Here is a 19,158-nt window from a genome sequence, read left to right as displayed (position 1 = left end):
AAGAATAGGAGGAGAATGAGGTAATCAGTCCCTCAACCTTGAGTCGATGTGTTCAGTCCATCAATCTTGAATAGAATACGGCATACGAGCGGAGAAGCAGCTTATAAACCGTATGGCAGGAGAGGTGCAGCAGTCAAAGGTGGTGTCACATTTGTTCAATGTGGAAGTAGGTCTTGCCCAAGAATTAGGCAAGCGAAGATACCCAAGAGTTGCACATGTGTCTAATTTATCAACATGTCGGTTCTCTGAACCATTCATCTACAAACCTGTCAGACACTGCAACTTCTTGGGATCTTAATACTTAGGAATACTTCGCTTGCCTAATTCTTGGGCACGACCTACTTCCACATTGAACAAATGTGACACCACCTTTGACTGCTGCACCTCTCCTGCCATACGGTTTATAAGCTGCTTCTCCGCTCATATGCCGTATTCTATTCAAGATTGATGGACTGAACACATTGACTCAAGGTTGAGGGACTGATTACCTCATTCTCCTCCTATTCTTCAAGTTTCTCCTACGTATGGACTGATGAAGCCACTGTGTGGCGAAACGTTTCCTCAATAAAGATACCCAAGAGTTGCACATGTGTCTAATTTATCAACATGTCGGTTCTCTGAACCATTCATCTAAAAAGTAGAATGACATGGAGAGCATATAAATCTGTAGGGGAAGGAAGATGGGGTAGGGGTTGTCCTCGAAAAGGTTGGAGGGAGGGGGGTTAAAGGTTTTGTGGGCGAGGGGCTTCGACTTCCAGCAAGCGTGCATGAGTGTGTTAGATAGGAGTGAATGGAGACAAATGGTATTTGGGACCTGACGAGCTGTTGGAGTGTGAGCAGGGTAATATTTAGTGAAGGGATTCAGGGAAACTGGTTATTTTTATATAGCTGGACTTGAGTCCTGGAAATGGGAAGTACAATGCCTGCACTTTAAAGGAGGTCCTGTTTGGCCTTTTTTTCCTCTTCAGGCGTGTTTCGTCACAGTTAAACACCTGTTGGGGTTTTAATTTTTCGGCCTCTATGTACCCCTTTAAAGTCCTGCACATATTTTTCAGCTGCTTTTTTGTCAGAGCTGGCATCCTCACCATGCCTTATCATACCATACCATCATCACACCATACCATCATCACAACCACTACCACCCTTTTCCACCACCACTACCACCCTTTTCCACCACCACTACCACCCTCTACCACCATTGCTACCACCCTCTACCACCACCCTCTACTACCCTCTACCACCATCACTACCACTGCCACTCTCTACCACCATCACAGTTGCTACCATCCTCTACCACCATCACTACCACCCTCTACCACCATCACTTCCACCCTCTTAACACCATCACTACCACCCTCTACCACCATCACAGTCACTACCACCCTCTACCACCACCACTACAACCCTCTACCACCACCACCACTACAACCCTCTACCACCACCACCACTACAACCCTTTACCACCATCACTACCACTACCACCACCACAAACTTTTTCTTAAATTAAATGTGTGTTTCACATTCTTTACCATAGGGCTGGCACTAGAAGCTTTTTGGGGGCCCATGGTGGCTTATTTAGCAGTTACAAGCACCAAAAAATGGAATAATACAAAATATATTGCATATACGTGTGGAATTGTCATCACTGGCTTTGTAAACAGTGGCACACTGGCTGGTACATGGAGTGAGTGGCCGGGCCAGCTCAGGGCGCCATGCCGACACGTTTGAGACAAAAGCTCTTAACCAAATTTTTTGGTGTTAGCCGAGCCAATTTTTTTTACGGTATAGCGAGGTGTTAGCCAAATTTGGCATTAGCCCATGCAGGCGTATCAAATGATTTAGATAAAGAATAATTGGATATCAAATTGGAGAGGAGGGGTATGGAAGAAGTGAATGTTTTCAGATATTTGGGAGTTGACGTGTCAGCGGATGGATTTATGAAGAATGAGGTTAACTATAGAATTGGTGAAGGAAAAAAGGTGAGTGGTGCATTGAGGTATATGTGGAGACAAAGAACATTATCTATGGAGGCAAAGAAGGGAATGTATGAGAGTATAGTAGTACGAACACTCTTATATGGGTGTGAAGCTTGGGTTGTAAATGCTGCAGTGAGGAGGTTATTGGAGGTGGTGAAGATGCCCTGTCTAAGGGCAATGTGTGGTGTAAATATTGTGCAGAGAATTCTGAGTGTGGAAATTAGGAGAAGGCATGGAGTTAATAAAAGTATTAGTCAGAGGGCTGAAGAGGAGTTGTTGAGGTGGTTTGGTCATTTAGAGAGAATGGATCAAAGTAGAATGACATTGAGAATGTATAAATCTGTAGGGGCAGGAAGGCGGGGTAGGGGTCATCTTCAAAAAGGTTGGAGGGAGGGGGTAAAGGAAGTTTTGTGGGCGAGGGGCTTGGACTTCCAGCAAGCATGTGTGAGCGTGTTAAATAGGAGTGAATGGAGACGAATGGTATTTGGGACCTGACGAGCTGTTGAAGTGTGAGCAGGGTAATATTTAGCGAAAGGATTCAGAGAAACCGGTTATTTTTATATAGCCGGACTTGAGTACTGGAAATGGGAAGTACAATGCCTGCACTTTAAAGGAGGGGTTTGGGATATTGGCAGTTTGGAGGGATATGTTGTGTGTCTTTATCTGTATGTTTCTAAACTGTTGTGTTCTGGGCACCTCTGCAAAAACAGTGATTATGTTTAAGTGAGGTAAAAGTGTTGAATGATGAAAGTATTTTCTTTTTTGGGATTTTCTTTATTTTTGGGTCACCCTGCCTTGGTGGGAGATGGCAAACTTGTTGAATATATATATATATATATATATATATATATATATATATATATATTTCAATTTCATTCTTTCAACACACCGGCCGTATCCCACCGAGGCGGGGTGGCCCAAAAGGAAAAACGAAAGTTTCTCCTTTTACATTTAGTAATATATACAGGAGAAGAGGTTACTAGCTCCTTGCTCCCGGCATTTTAGTCGCCTCTTACAACACGCATGGCTTACGGAGGAAGAATTCTGTTCCACTTCCCCATGGAGGTAAGAAGAAATAAACAAGAACAAGAACTAGAAAGAAAATAGAAGAAAACCCAAAGGGGTGTGTATATATATGCTTGTACATGTATGTGTAGTGTGACCTAAGTGTAAGTAGAAGTAGCAAGACATACCTGAAATCTTGCATGTGTATGAGACAGATAAAAAAAGACACCAGCAATCTTACCATCATGTAAAACAATTACAGGCTTCAGTTTTACACTCACTTGGCAGGACGGTAGTACCTCCCTGGGCGGTTGCTGTCTACCAACCTACTACCTAGTATATATATATATATATATATATATATATATGCAATAAGATCACAGTAAACAGGTGATTTCAAAATATGCAAAACAACCACTCTGAAAGAATAGAGAAATTCCAAGCGCTTTCGTGACTACTCACATTATCAAGGAACTATGAAAGTGAAGCATCCAAGGAAGCTATATAAGGGGTCGGCCAGCACCTCACTATCAGATCCCACAACGGTTAAACACGTGACGCGCGGCGAGCCAACTTGGACAGGTCCTTTGCAAAACTCACCCCCAAGCTATTTATTTGTCCAGTGTATTATTAAATTCTACCCAAATTCTATTAATTATAAATGGATCTAATTTATATAAACCAAAGGAAATATTCATATTATTGTCAAAACTGCTTTTTATGAAACAAGATTCAATTATATTCCTGTCGACCATGGACTTGCTTGATACTACTTTCTCAACTTTTTGAAAATCAATTGGATGGTTAAAATCTCTTACATGAATAAATAGAGCATTGGAATCTTGTCCAGTTCTAATGCTATATTTATGTTGTTTTAATCTTAGTTCGAGATTTTTACCAGTTTGACCGTAATAAACTTTATCGCAAATTTTACAAGGAATCTTATAGACACATCCATCAGTATTTTGGGGGGAATTCTTAATCAAAAGTTTTTTTACTGTATCAAGATTTTTGAATACAACTTTAATATTAAAAGTCTTAAGAAGAGAAGGCATATCAACCAAGTTTTCATGGTAAGGGAGAACCAACATATTTTTAGTTGAATAAGGCTGGTTGCCCTTTTTTGGATTATAAAAAGTGTTCCTAGCAACTTTAAAAGATTTATCAATTACATTTCTTGGGTATTTTAAATCATTACCTATTTCATAAATTTTGGATATTTCCTCATCTATGAACTCAGGACTACAAATTCGTAAAGCTCTCAAAAACATTGATGAGAAAACAGACAGTTTGACTCTATCTTGATGCGAGGAATAATAGTGGACATAGGAACAGTTATTTGTAGGTTTTCTGTAAATTTTAAATTTGAATTCATTATTACCCTTAATAATTAAAACATCTAGAAAAGGCAATGAGTTATTTTCTTCAAACTCAACAGTAAAGTTTATAGAATGGGCTAAGCTATTTAATTTTCCAAGAAAATGTTGTATATCTACATTTTTGGGCATAAGACACAAAATATCATCAACATATCTGAACCATTTAGCTCTATTAGGGAGGATTGTGTTAAGCAACCTTGTTTCAAAAAATTCCATGTATAGGTTACTAAGAACAGGTGAAAGAGGATTTCCCATTGCCATACCAAACTTCTGAGTGTAAAACTTATCATTAAATACAAATTTTGCATCAACAATGCAAAGTTTAATAAGTTTAATGATAGTAGGAACTGGCAATGGTAAATCATAGTTAACGAGTTCTTCAGATAAGAAACTTAATAAATCATCAACAGGAACTTTCGTAAACAAGGAAGTAACATCAAAACTAACCATGTTAAAATCATTTAAGTCAGTCAAGGAGTTTAATTTATCAACCAAGTCTATGTTGTTTTTAACATTAAAGTTAGAAATTTTGCCAACAATAGGGCTCAAAATATCGACAAGCCATTTGGATAATTTATATGAAACTGACCCTATGGAGCTAATAATTGGTCTGACTGGATTCCCTGGTTTGTGTGTTTTTATTAGTCCATACATGTAAGGTAAAGATGGATTAGTGGAAGTAAATTGTTTGACTAATTCATCTTTGCCTTTCAGTAGAAGTTTTATTGTTTTATTGAAATTGCTGTTAACGGTTTCTAGGGGATTTTTCCTAAGTTTAGAATAGGTTTCAGTATCATCTAAGAGATTATTCATTTTTTCTTGGTAATCATTTTCTTTCATAATTACTATTGCATTTATTTTGTCTGCTTTAGTAAGGCGCAAATTTTTATTGTTATAAAGTGTATCATAAGACTTAAAGAATCTTTGAGGGCAATTGGGAATGTTTGGTTTTAACATAGAGCTGTATACCATTCCTTTACTAATATTAATTTCATCAGAGGATAAATCAGAAAATTTTAATATTAAAGTTGTATTCAAAAATCTTGATACAGTAAAAAAACTTTTGATTAAGAATTCCCCCCAAAATACTGATGGATGTGTCTATAAGATTCCTTGTAAAATTTGCGATAAAGTTTATTACGGTCAAACTGGTAAAAATCTCGAACTAAGATTAAAACAACATAAATATAGCATTAGAACTGGACAAGATTCCAATGCTCTATTTATTCATGTAAGAGATTTTAACCATCCAATTGATTTTCAAAAAGTTGAGAAAGTAGTATCAAGCAAGTCCATGGTCGACAGGAATATAATTGAATCTTGTTTCATAAAAAGCAGTTTTGACAATAATATGAATATTTCCTTTGGTTTATATAAATTAGATCCATTTATAATTAATAGAATTTGGGTAGAATTTAATAATACACTGGACAAATAAATAGCTTGGGGGTGAGTTTTGCAAAGGACCTGTCCAAGTTGGCTCGCCGCGCGTCACGTGTTTAACCGTTGTGGGATCTGATAGTGAGGTGCTGGCCGACCCCTTATATAGCTTCCTTGGATGCTTCACTTTCATAGTTCCTTGATAATGTGAGTAGTCACGAAAGCGCTTGGAATTTCTCTATTCTTTCAGAGTGGTTGTTTTGCATATATATATATATATATATATATATATATATATATATATATATATATATATATATATATATATATATATATATATATATATATATATATATATTTATATTTATATTGGCAGTTTGGAGGGATATGTTGTGTATCTTTATACGTATATGCTTCTAAACTGTTGTATTCTGAGCACCTCTGCAAAAGCAGTGATAATGTGTGAGTGTGGTGAAAATGTTGAATGATGATGAAAGTATTTTCTTTTTGGGGATTTTCTTTCTTTTTTGGGTCACCCTGCCTCGGTGGGAGACGACCAACTTGTTGAAAAAAAAAAAAAAAAATATATATATATATATATATATATATATATATATATATATATATATATATATATATATATGTATATAGTATATACTATATATACAGTGGACCCCTGCATAACGTTGGCATCGCATAGTGTTAAATCCGCATAGCGATACATTTTATTGCTAAAATTTTGCCTCGCATAGTGCTAAAAAATTCGCTCAACGCGATTCGTCCAAGACACGTCCATGCGGCCTGAGCCAGCCTCACTTGTTCTGCCAGTGGCATTGTTTACAAGCCTTCCTCCGCGGTAACATTCAAGCATACAATCAGAACATTTCGTATTATTACAGCCTTTTTATAGTGATTTCACCTGAAAAATAAGTGACCATGGGCCCCAAGAAAGCTTCTAGTGCCAACCCTACGGGAATAAGGGTGAGAATTACTATGGAGATGAAGAAAGAGATCATTGCTAAGTATGAAAGTGGAGTGCGTGTCTCCGAGCTGGCCAGGATATATAGTAAACCCCAATCAACCATCGCTACTATAGTGATCAGGAAAATGGCAATCAAGGAAGCTGTTCTTGCCAAAGGTTTAACTGTGCTTTCGAAACAGAGATCGCAAGTGATAGAAGATGTTGAGAGACTGTTGTTGGTGTGGATAAACGAAAAACAGATAGCATCTCTCAAGTGATCATAAGTGAAAAGGCTAGGAAGTTGCACGAGGATTTAATTAGAAAAATGCCTGCAACTAGTGGTGATGCAAGTGAATTTAAGGCCAGCAAAGGTTGGTTTGAGAGATTTAAGAGGCGTAGTGTCATACATAGTGTGATAAGGCATGGTAAGGCTGCCTGTTCGGACCAAAAAGCAGCTGAAAAATACGTGCATGAATTCAAGGAGTACATAGACAGTGAAGGACTGAAACCTGAACAAGTGTTTAATTGTGATGAAACAGGCCTGTTTTGGAAGAAAATGCCAAGCAGGACCTACATTACTCAGGAGGAAAAGGAACTCCCAGGACATAAGCCTATGAAAGACAGGCTTACTCTTCTCATGTGTGCCAATGCTAGTGGTGATTGCAAAGTGAAGCCTTTATTAGTGTATCACTCTGAAACTCCCAGAGCATTCAGGCAAAAGAATATCCTCAAGGCTAATTTGTGTGTGCTGTGGAGGGCAAACAATAAGGCATGGGTCACTAGGGACTTTTTCTATGACTGGTTACACCAAGCATTTGCTCCCACTGTGAAAAATTACCTAACTGAAAAGAAATTAGACCTTAGGTGCCTCCTGGTGTTAGACAATGCCCCTGGTCATCCTACAGACTTGGCAGAGCGACTTTGTTGGGACATGAGCTTCATTAAGGTGAAGTTTTTGCCTCCTAATACCACTCCTCTCCTGCAGCCCATGGACCAGCAGGTTATTGCAAACTTCAAAAAACTGTACACAAAAGCTCTGTTTGAAAGGTGCTCTGTAGTGACCTCAGAAACTCAATTGACTAAGAGAGTTTTGGAGAGAGCACTATAATATCCTCAATTGTGTAAACCTTACAGGTAAGGCTTGGGAGGGAGTGACTAAGAGGACCTTGAACTCTGCTTGGAAGAAACTGTGGCCAGAATGTGTAGACCAAAGGTATTTTGAAGGATTTGAGGCTAACCCTGAGAATCCTATGCCAGTTGAGGAATCAATTGTGGCATTGGGGAAGTCCTTGGGGTTGGAGGTTAGTGGGGAGGATGTGGAAGAGTTGGTGGAGGAGGACAATGAAGAACTAACCACTGATGAGCTGCTAGATCAACTTCAACAGCAAGAGGCCACACCTGAGGAAATTGCTTCGGAGGAGGGGAGAGAGAAATTGAAGAAGTTGCCTACTTCAAAGATTAAGGAAATGTGTGCAAAGTGGCTTGAAGTACAAACCTTCATGGATGAAAATCACCCTCAGACAGCTATTGCAAGCCGTGCTGATGACTATTACACTGACACTGTTGTGAATCACTTTAGGAAAGTCATAAAGGAACGAGAGGTACAGGCCACTATGGACAGATATGTTGTGCGACAGAAGTCCAGTGACTCTGAAGCTGGTCCTAGTGGCATTAAAAGAAGAAGGGAAGCAACCCCGGGAAAGGACTTGACACCTCAAGTCCTAATGGAAGGGGATTCCCCTTCTAAACACTAAAACCATCCAGTCTCCCCTCCTCCCATCCCATCAATCATCACCACATCTTCAATAAAGGTAAGTGTCATGTAACTGTGCATGTTTTCTTAAGTTTGTGTGTATTAAAATTAATATTTCATGTGGTAAAAAAAATTTTTTTTCATACTTTTGGGTGTCTTGCACGGATTAATTTGATTTCCATTATTTCTTATGGGGAAAATTAATTCGCATAACGATAATTTCGCATAACATTGAGCTCTTAGGAATGGATTAATAGCGTTATGCGGGGATCCACTGTATATATATTCATATATTCATACAGTGGACCACCGGATTAAGTTGTCATCGGAATAAGTAATACTGTATTCGGTATGAGTACATTTTTACTTCAAAATATTGACTCGGTGAACGTCACTGAACTTGGTATAAGTCATTTGTCCTGAACGTGTCCTCACGGACTGAGCCACCCGGCACTCCATCTACAGCCAGTGTGTCATTGTTTACCAGCCAGTGAGGACAGTCCCACGCATTCATGCGATACATTTCGTATTCCATTCTTTTTAGTGCTTGTAACTGCTAAATAAGCCACCATGAGCCCAAAGAAAACTTCTAATTCCAGCCCTTTGGTAAAGAATGTAAGAAAAACTATAGAATTCAAGAAAAAGTTTGTAGAAAGATACAAAAGTGGTGGTGGTGGTAGAGGGTGGTAGTTGATGGTGGTAGAGGGTGGTAGTGATGGTGGTAGAGGGTGGTAGTGATGGTGGTAGAGGGTGGTAGTGATGGTGGTAGAGGGTGGTAGTGATGGTGGTAGTGGCTGTGATGGTAATATAGGGTGGTAGTATGGGCCAACAAGTCTGCTGCAGTATTCCTGGTTTCTTATGTGCAAACATTATGGATGAACATCACCCTGACACAGCTGTTGCAGGCCATGCTGGCAACATCTACAATGACAGTGTTGTGTCCCATTTTAGGGAAATCTTAAAGAGAGACAAAAAGCAGAGCTCTTTGGAGAGATATTTTGTGTGACAGGGGTCCAGTGACTCTCAAGCTGGTTCCAGTGGCATTAAAAAACAAAGAAGGAAAGTAACCCAGGAAAAGGACTTGGTACCTAAAGTCTTTATGGAAGGGGATTCCCCTTCCAAACAATAGTACACTTCCATCCTCCTCTCATCTCATCACTCATCAATAAGTCTTCAATAAAGATAAGTGTCATTTTAGTAATGTTTTACTCTGCATGTCTCATTGTTTTCTAAGTAGGAAAATGTATATTTCATGTTCTACGGCTTTGAGTTGAGGGTTCAAACCGTAGATCTACGCCATGAGCTCAGCTCACTCTGATGAGCTGTGAGTGGTAAATTTGGGCCTAGATATGAGAGAATACATCTGTGTGGTATGTGTGCACCACATAAAACACAGTGCATAATGAGAGAAAAAACTAAGACCGTAATTTTTTATTAAAACAGCGACTTTGCAGTGTTTTTCGTATGTTTTTTATGGTTGTATTTGCAATTTCTTGGTCTCATTTGATAGAATGGAAGATATATCACAGAAGTAGAGATGATTTTGATTCGTTTTATTACTGGAAATGGCTAAAAACTGAGCTCAAAGTAGTGGAAATGTTAAATTTTTGCCGATGTTCTGGAGGCCCTCCAGCTGGCAGAGGCCCCTGGGCTGCAGCCCCTACAGCTCATGCCTTAATCCAGCCCTGATTCACTTGTTAAACTTTCATTTTGTGAAAATAAATGATTTGCATATTCAGGATTAATAGGATCATCACCTGATCCTGATTTATGTTGTACAGTTTGACCTCTAAATTCCTTAACACCTCATAAATCCTTAATTTGCAAAAGTACAAAATTATTTTTTTTTATTAACACATCGGCCATTTCCCACCAAGGCAGGGTGGCCCGAAAAAGAAAAACTTTCATCATTCATCATTCACTCCATCACTGTCTTGCCAGAGGCGTGCTTACACTGCAGTTATAAAACTGCAACATTGACATAAAATTTTTTCCATAAAATACATTTTGTTTCAGATTGGAGCTCTCTTTTATGATTATGACACCATTTCAGTTAAATGTCCTATCAGGAAATGAGAGAGTTTGAAGTGAAAGACCTGCATAGTACATTTTGAGTAAAATCCTATTTGTTTTAAATTTTGGGACGTGTAGTAAGTCAAAAAGTACTTGGCACTGCAAAGATCTTGTAAAGTAGCATCTTGCTACTTGTCAAGTATCAAGTTGCCCTTTACCACTAACATTAGATAAGAATGTGCCACACCCAAATTTACAAGGCTCGTGAATTTTGGGGTTCAATTACTGCATTTTATCAGCCATGAGGTGAGTTTTTTTTAAAATAAATATTCCCAGAGAAATGCCCCTCTCCCAGTCTTACAAGAGCAAAAGACAGAAAATTATGACATGACCAAAATATTGAATAATTTACTGAAGAGATATTACTTATGTTATTGCTGGGTTGAAGGGTTGCAGTGGTTAGGGGTTGCGACCAGTTGGTGGTTGAGTGACTTAAGCCAAATGATATTCATGTATATATACGAGTATCTCTGCAATATTGTAAATTTACAGTGAAGAATTATTAATAAACTAAAAATGTAATCCGTATTTTAATTGCAACAAAAAACTTTAATTATAACACATCCAGTGTAAAACTCCCAACTCCTGCCTCAAACATCTTACTACTGGGAGATTTCAACTTGAGACACCTAAAATGGAGGAGTATAGCAAACAGTATTTTAGCAGACGTCACCCCAGGAGGCAGCTCAGACCGAAACGTCGTTGTAAGTTCCTCTTCTGTGTGCAGGTTATTTGTGTTTTTGTTCCAGTCACGGTATTGTGCCTGTTTTTGTTATTTGTTATGAAATCTCTGCACCAAATTCACCTTAAACCAGCAAATATTAGAGCCTAGAAGATGAGAAAATGTGCTGGACCTCATCTTCACTAACAACGATGATCTGATACGTAATATAACCGTATCAAAGACAGTATACTCAGATCACACCATAATAGAGGTACAGACATGTATGCACAGGGTTCCTGACCAGCAAAATATGATCAGTCATGAAGGGCTCTTCACAAAATTCAATTTTAATAGCAAAACATACAATGGGATCAGTTAACAATGTCCTAAATGAAACAAGCTGGGAAGATATCCTAAACAACACGGATCCGAACATTTGCCTAGAAAAAATGAATTCTGTGGTTCTTGAGATCTGCTCTAGACACATTCCATTAAGAAAAAGAAAGAGAAGATATAAACTAGAAAGAGAGAGATGCTCCCTATACAGACAACAGCGAAGCGGAACAGAGCTGCTAATATGTCTGAAATACAACGGGAGGCACTGGTCAGTGAAATTGCAAATATTGAACTCTAGCTCAAGGAATCTTACAGGAGACAAGAATCACGGGAAGAACTAAAAGCCATAAAGGAAGTTGAAAAAAAAAAAACTTCTTCTCTTATGCCAAATCTAAGGGAAAAACAACATCCAGTATTGGGCCCCTGCTTAGGCAGGATGGGACATACACAGATGACAGCCAAGAAATGAGTGAGATATGTATTAAAGTTCTATTATGACTCAGTGTTCAGCGAGTCCTGGAGGGATTGATACCAAACCTGCATGCAAAAATCATTCCCTATGAAAGCAAAAGATTTGGCAGGAGATGCAACATTCCCCCTATGAAAAGCAGGGGTGCCACGGGTACATTGAGAGACAACACAATAAGTGTCTGGGGCCCAAGACTGTTCAACTGCATTCCAGCATACATAATGGGGATTACCAATAGACCACTGGCTGTCTTCAAGAAGGCACTGGACAGGCACCTAAAGTCAGTACCTGACCAACCGGGCTGTGGTTCATATGTCAGTTTGCGTGTGGCCAGCAGTAACAGTCTGGTTGATCAGACCCTGATTCACCATGAGGCCTGGTCTCAGACAGAGCTGCGGGGGCATTGACCCCCAAAACCCTCTTCAGGTAAACTCCAGGTAAACACTGGGTGTCTCCTACCAATGTAGAGTGACTCTGTAAAAAAAGACAAACACTTTCACCATCACTTGCCAGAGGCTTTGCTGATACTGCAGTTCAGATGCCCCTCCAAGATGCAAATATCTCCACCCCTCCCTCACAGTGTAGGCACCTCCAGGATTCAAGTCCGACTGACCAGTTTCCCTTCATCTCTTCATAAATGTTACCTTGCTCACACTCCATCCGCATGTTACTTCATGAAAACCACGTGCTTCCACCAATATCAAATATACTCACACACACCTGTTGGATGTTCAAGCCCCACACATACAAAACCTTCTTTACCCCTTCCTTCCAATCTTTTCTAGGGTGACCCCAACCTCACCTTCCCTCCACCACAGATTTATACACCCTCCAGGTCATCTTCTCTAAATACGTATTCAAACAATCTCAACAGCCCCTCCTTAGCCCCCTGGTAATCCTGAACCTCCTACTAATCCCTAGGCTACAAATTCCCTATGTAAATGTTACCTTGTTTTCACACCACACATTACCCTCATACAAAATATCACTTTCCAGCCTTCTCCTCACTGCAGCATTTGCACCCAATGTTTCACACCCATATATGAGTGTTGGTACCACTATACTCTTATACATTTTCCCTCTGCTTCCATGGATAACATTCTTTGTCTTTACAGATGCCTTAATACACCACCCACCTTTTTCTTATTATTTCTGTGGTTCACTTCATCTTTCATAGACCTGTCTGCCAGCAATTCCACTCCCAAATCTGAACACATTCACTTCTTCCATACTCTATCCTTCCAGTCTGATATCCAATCCTTCATTACCTACATTTTTGTTACCCTCATCACCTTGCTCTTTCCTGTACAGTAGGACCCCCACATATATGGTGGTTTAGGTTCTTGAATCCCACCGAAAGGCAAAAATCACCAAAAACTAGAACATAGCCTTTTTTCATTTTCCAATTCATATGAAAGCCTCAGTAACTGGGGTGGCTATTGGATACTAGTGAGGTTAAATACTAGGATAAAGACTGAATGAGTTATAAGAAGGGCAATGTTCCACTGTAGGGTAGGTTGTAGCAGTGCCTGCTCAGTAATATAACCTTTGCAGTACTGCACCAGTTAGGAGTAACACTTAAGTCATATACCACTGCTAGCTTAGGGTTGGCCCAGGGATCTAGTACAGCCTAAGTCTTAAGCCAGAGTCACCAATATATTAATTGTCTGCATGTACCATTCACCTTTTGCATGTGACTGTTGAGTAGAAGGCTCCTAGGGATCAATCAGTTTGAGAAGTCACTGGGTCAACTCTAGCTAAGAACAGCCTCCACTCCCAACGTAAGTCTGTTCCATTTTGTGCATGAGGATGTGGGATCCTGCTTGTCCTTTGTCCCATTAGTACTAGCAGAGGGGAAATAAACAATGGAGACTTGTGAGGGCAGAATTGTTAATTTTACATCAGCCATGTCACCGGTGATTGCCTCAGAGTCAAACACCTGACAGGTCTCCATAAATTCTGCATATTAGACATAGCTGTTGTACTGATAATCTTACATAGTATTACCTCTGTCTTTATTTCTTTTGTCCATTTCTGCCAGAACACTTCTCAGTGAACTTAGGCTGCATCAAATTGTTTAGTACTGAAAGTGAATTAACTAGTACCTCACTCTCACAAGACGGATTTTTTTTATTCTTTTTATTTTATGAATTAACCTGTATCTGTTTCTAAGTTCCTATTAATATCATGTACTAGACCCTTAAATATTTAAAAATAAAATTATAAATTTTAACTACAGTACGGGCTATGTTTTTCCCAAAAGGCTGTGCATGCTAAGGGGCTACAGATTATTGTATAATTTATATAGAAATTTTGAAATAAAGATTTGTATTTGTATTGCAAAGCTGAGGCATAGGATTTTGAGTCAGAAACGCTTATATGTCTTCCCAGTCTGTGGTCCCAATGCGGTCTTCCAGCTGATTATGATGTGAATATGATACATTGCTTCTCTCTCTCTTTCCACCTGAAATGCAACTACTTTTGAGGGGCAAAAATGGATTTCTGCATCACGATCATTTGGCTTGCAGAGCCTTGCCTATAGCTGAATGAGCAGTGAGACTAGCTGTTTAAGGCTTCAAGGTGATACATTAACTTCAGTGTATAGATCAGAGGCACAGGAGGCTGACACTTAGTCAAATAGTGCAAGGTAGTTCTAACCAAAGTCAGAGAGATTTGTAATAGGTGTGAATGTGTGTCATTTGCATTCCTAATTGGCTATGGGGCACTGACATAGGCATGAGTTTTTCATTCTTCAAATCTAAAATTTTAGCATTGCTGCATATCTTCTGAACTTGTACACTTTCTGCTGAATCACTATAATGTTTTGGTAATTATCTGTACTTCCTCATATTACCATATTCTCTCTCTGAGTCTTTCTCTTTATCTTTGCATCTTATTCATACAAAATATACAGGAGGGCCCCATTTGTACAGGTCTAGGGTTTGCTGTCCCATATATTAAACAAATATTGCTGGTAAGTGGAAAAGAGCTGTGTTTTCAGTATTGAATGCATCTAAAATGCCTGATAACATGTAAAATAAATACACAGTACATACAATACTTATCTTACAATACAGAGCTGGTTGCCCTTCCCTTAACCCTTTCAGGGTTTTGGTCATACTAGTACAGCTTATGCGCCAGGGTTTTTGACGTACTAGTACGCCTAAATTCTAGCGCCCTCAAATCCAGTGAGAGAAAGCTGGTAGGCCTACATATGAAAGAATGGGTCTATGTGGTCAGTGTGCATGGTATAAAAAAAGTCCTGCAGCACACAGTGCATAATGAGAAAAAAAAAACTTTGACCGTGTTTTTGAATTAAAACAGCGACTTTGCACTGTATTTTCATATGGTATTTATTGTTGTATTCTAGTTTCTCTCGTCTCATTTTATAGAATGGAAGACATATTACAGAAATTGAGATGATTTTTGACTGGTTTTACAAGGAAAAGTACCTTGAAATTGAGCTCAAAGTAGCAGAAATGTTCGATTTTTACCAAAGTTCAAAAGTAAACAAATCATGCTCTGCGTCCAATACATGTCAACTGGCTAGTCTAATACTCTTTCACAAGTGTGCTGATATTATTTATACCATTTCTACACCAATGCAGTAGTCTGCATAACAGTAAATCTTCTATTTTTTTGTGAGAATAAAAATTCAAAGTGGAAAGCAAAAGAATGTAAGAGGGGCCTGGGGACGTGACTAATGAACAGAGGAAATGTTATTTTAGTGCCAGGAATGTCTTTCTTGTTTATTCTGGACCCTATTCGGAAATTGGCATCTTTTGAAATTTGTGTGAAATTGGCAAAATTCCTAAATTCTGACCACTGTATTGGATAGTTGAAATCGGTAAATGGGTGGTTTCTTGTACTCATTCGATAGAAAAAATGGAGTTCTAGCGAAATAGTTATGATTTTTGTCGACAAGTACACTGTAATTGGCCGAAAATAGGGCTCAAAGTGGGCAAAATCGCCAATGTGTAAACATAGTCGAGACCGCTAACTTTACGAGAGCATAATTCCGTAAGTTTTCCATCAAATTTCATACTTTTGGTGTCATTATGATCGTGAAAAGATTCTCTATCCTTTCATAAGAAGAAAATAATTTTTTTTTTGAAATTTGGCCGACCCTGAGAACAAGTCTCTGAGAGGGCCTGTCGACCCTGAAAGGGTTAAGTAACTGTTGTAAGAAAGCTGTGATAACTGGGAAAAACAGTAAAAGCACCAAATATTATGAACAATGGCCCAGTTGAAATCTAGCAAAAGCATGAAACCCTGAAAAGAGGGTATATGCAGGGGCCCTCCTGTATGTCATTTACTCATTCAGCATTACATTAAAATGATAAAAAAATAATGTTACTGGTTTCTACGTCTTTTTTTTTTTTTAATCACAGATCAGCAGTAAAGATGGGTTCCCTAGGTTGTCCACTTTGCTGCCAGCAAGACTTCGTTTCTGTGGTGGCCTTGCACGATCACCTCCTGTATTATACCTACCGTCCTCTTCAGTGTGCCATCTGTAGTGCTCGTGTTGGGGGTATCCAGGAGCTCACTCATCACCTTGAGAGACACATAGGAGACGGGATGCCCACCTCGCTACACACAAGCAGACTCAAGCCTGGAGTGCCAGTTTTAGACAAGTCCAAGCTAGAAGTGTTGACCCAAGATCAAGCAGAGACAAAAGGTGGGATTGCTGCTATTTATTTTCTAGGATCAAAGGATCTATAATGATGGTACAACAGTTTGTAATGTAAATATTATTTCTTGTTTTAACCCTTAACCCTTAAACTGTCCACACGTAGATCTACTTTCACATGCAGGGGGCTCCGAATGTAGATCAGTGTTTTATTTTTCATTCCTTTAAATTTGGTGCGATAAGCCTGAGTTGCCTAGACATGAAAGAATGGGTCTCTGCACTCAGTGTGCGCAGTATGAAAAAATCGGGGACCACTTAGTACCTTGTGGGAACACCAGTCTAATTGAGTGCCAGCTAGAGCAAATAGTGTGGCAGACACCAGTGATTCATTGATGTCATGTCATATTAACACTCACATTTTAAGAGGAAAGTAAAAATAGGTTAGATAAATACATGAGTGGGTGTGGGTGGGTGTGAGTTAGACCTGACTAGCTTGTGCTACTAGGTCAGATACCATGCTCCTTCCTTCAGCAGATGTGACCTGACTTGGTGGGTCATTGGTCTAAGTGGGGGAGGGGGGGGGGGTGACATGGACCTGCCTTGCATGAGCCAGTAGGCCTGCTGCAGTGTTCCTTCATTCTTATGTTCTAATATATTTGGCTGGCTGGCTGGCCGGCTTGCTTGCTTGCTTGCTTGCTTGCTTGCTTGCTTGCTTGCTTGCTTGCTTTGTCTGTATCTGTCTATCTCTGCCTCTCACATGTACTCATAAGTACAGTTATTATACATAATGTAAATTACCTAGGATAACCCAAAAATCCCAGGCCAAGTGCTATACAGTGTTTGTAGATATTAGACATAAATAAACATGACCACGCACAGAAAGACAGATAAGCTGAACTAGACAGACAGATAAGCAGAGCTAGGCAGACAGACAGATAGATGTACAAATAGACAGATAGACAGACTGACAGACAGACATACAGAGACATGTTTGTGTGCAAGAGTAAAAACAAATAAAGGCAAGGTTTCCCCCTCCAGCAGCACACATTCATCAAGCGTCACTTGTTATCTGACGCTTGTCATAACACCATTCTTGAAGGCGCACACAGAAGACAGAAAAACAGATAAGCTGAATTAGACAGACAGATAAGAAGAGCTAGGCAGACAGATAGACTGACAGACAGATATACAAAGACATGTTTGTGTGCAAGAGTAAAAACATATAAAGGCAAGGTTCTCTCCAGCAATGCACATTCATCAAGTGTCACTGTCTGTCACTTATCTGACACTTGTCATAACACCATTCTTCAAGGAGTTTCATACTCTAGCATGTCTAAAACATTGCTGGGACCTATAAATACTTTGTATATATTTCTAGACAATAGTCAGTGACCAAGGCAGGTGAAACTGTTCGCCTGTCAGTGTGATTGTTACTATTTGGGTACTATTTCAGTACATAATATTAGTATCAGAATAAAGATTGGCTATGAAATCACAAGAACTATTATAAATTGTAATTATCAGAACATAAAAATTATATAAATTAAAATAAAAAAGAGATAAAGGTAAATCGGCCACACTTCTGTAAGCAGCAGGACTGAAAGTTGCCGTCAGGTGAGCATTCAGAGCCAACTTCGTGGTCTTATATCTCGGTAAGTACTGGTCCTAAATTTTTATTTTTGGTCTTATACCACACAAAAAATGCCCTCTTTAATTTAAAAACAAAAAACGATTTTTTTATTTTTCAAAATATTCGGAGCACCACACAGGTGAATGTAGATCTATGTTTGGACAGTTTAAGGGTTAAACTGTCCAAACATAGATCTGCGTTCACGTGCGTAGCACTCCGAACATAGATCTATGGTTTTTTTTTACATGCTTTCAGCTGGTGAAAATAATGATCGGAGCACTACGCACGTAAACGTAGAACTACGTTTGGACAGTTTAAGGGTTAATGTGTTTATTGTATCTTTTGTTTTTACAAACATTTCAAAAAATTTATTTAGCTTTGAGAATGATGACTTCAGCTACCATCTCTTCTAAAAAGTATTAAAGACATGCACATATTTGTCAGAATGGAGGAATGTGTAGATTAAGATGTAATGAGCTCAGAGGGAACAAATAACATATTTGTACTAGTAGTGGACCTTTGCAGGTCCAGAGGCCAAATCTCGGAGTGACAGCCAGGGTCCAAGAATTTTCAAAAAAAAAAAAAATTCTTAAAGAATTAAAGATAATATTTTTCTAGAGGTAATAAAACAAAAAAAAAATTCAATCAGTACTTTCCAAGATATAGAGGTGTGAAGTTGACCCTCAGTGACTGGGTGGTGGTGACAGCAACAACTTCCGCAAAGTCGCATTTTTCATTTTACTTTTTTGTTACCTTTTTCTTCTGTTTTCAAATTTTTTTCCAGTAACGTTTATGGCCTGTGAGAGCACTATACAGTGGACCCCCGGTTATCGGGTGTAATCCATTCCCGATGGTCGGCCGATAACCGAAATGGCTGATAACCGAATTAATATTTCCCATAA

General features: G+C 39.0%; 1 protein-coding gene across 1 annotated transcript in view; it reads left to right on the top strand.

Moving 5' to 3' along the window:
• LOC138851284 (uncharacterized) overlaps positions 1-19,158 on the top strand; it is a 69,470-nt gene that overhangs the window by 34,176 nt on the left and 16,136 nt on the right. The window contains exon 2 of the mRNA XM_070080251.1: positions 16,388-16,674. Within this exon, the coding sequence (XP_069936352.1) occupies positions 16,388-16,674 (287 nt within the window). The remainder of the gene's footprint in view (positions 1-16,387; positions 16,675-19,158) is intronic.

The sequence above is a fragment of the Cherax quadricarinatus genome, unplaced genomic scaffold, assembly GCF_038502225.1.
Source record: "Cherax quadricarinatus isolate ZL_2023a unplaced genomic scaffold, ASM3850222v1 Contig246, whole genome shotgun sequence".
NCBI lineage: Eukaryota > Metazoa > Arthropoda > Malacostraca > Decapoda > Parastacidae > Cherax > Cherax quadricarinatus.
This window is presented reverse-complemented; position numbering and strand designations above follow the sequence as displayed.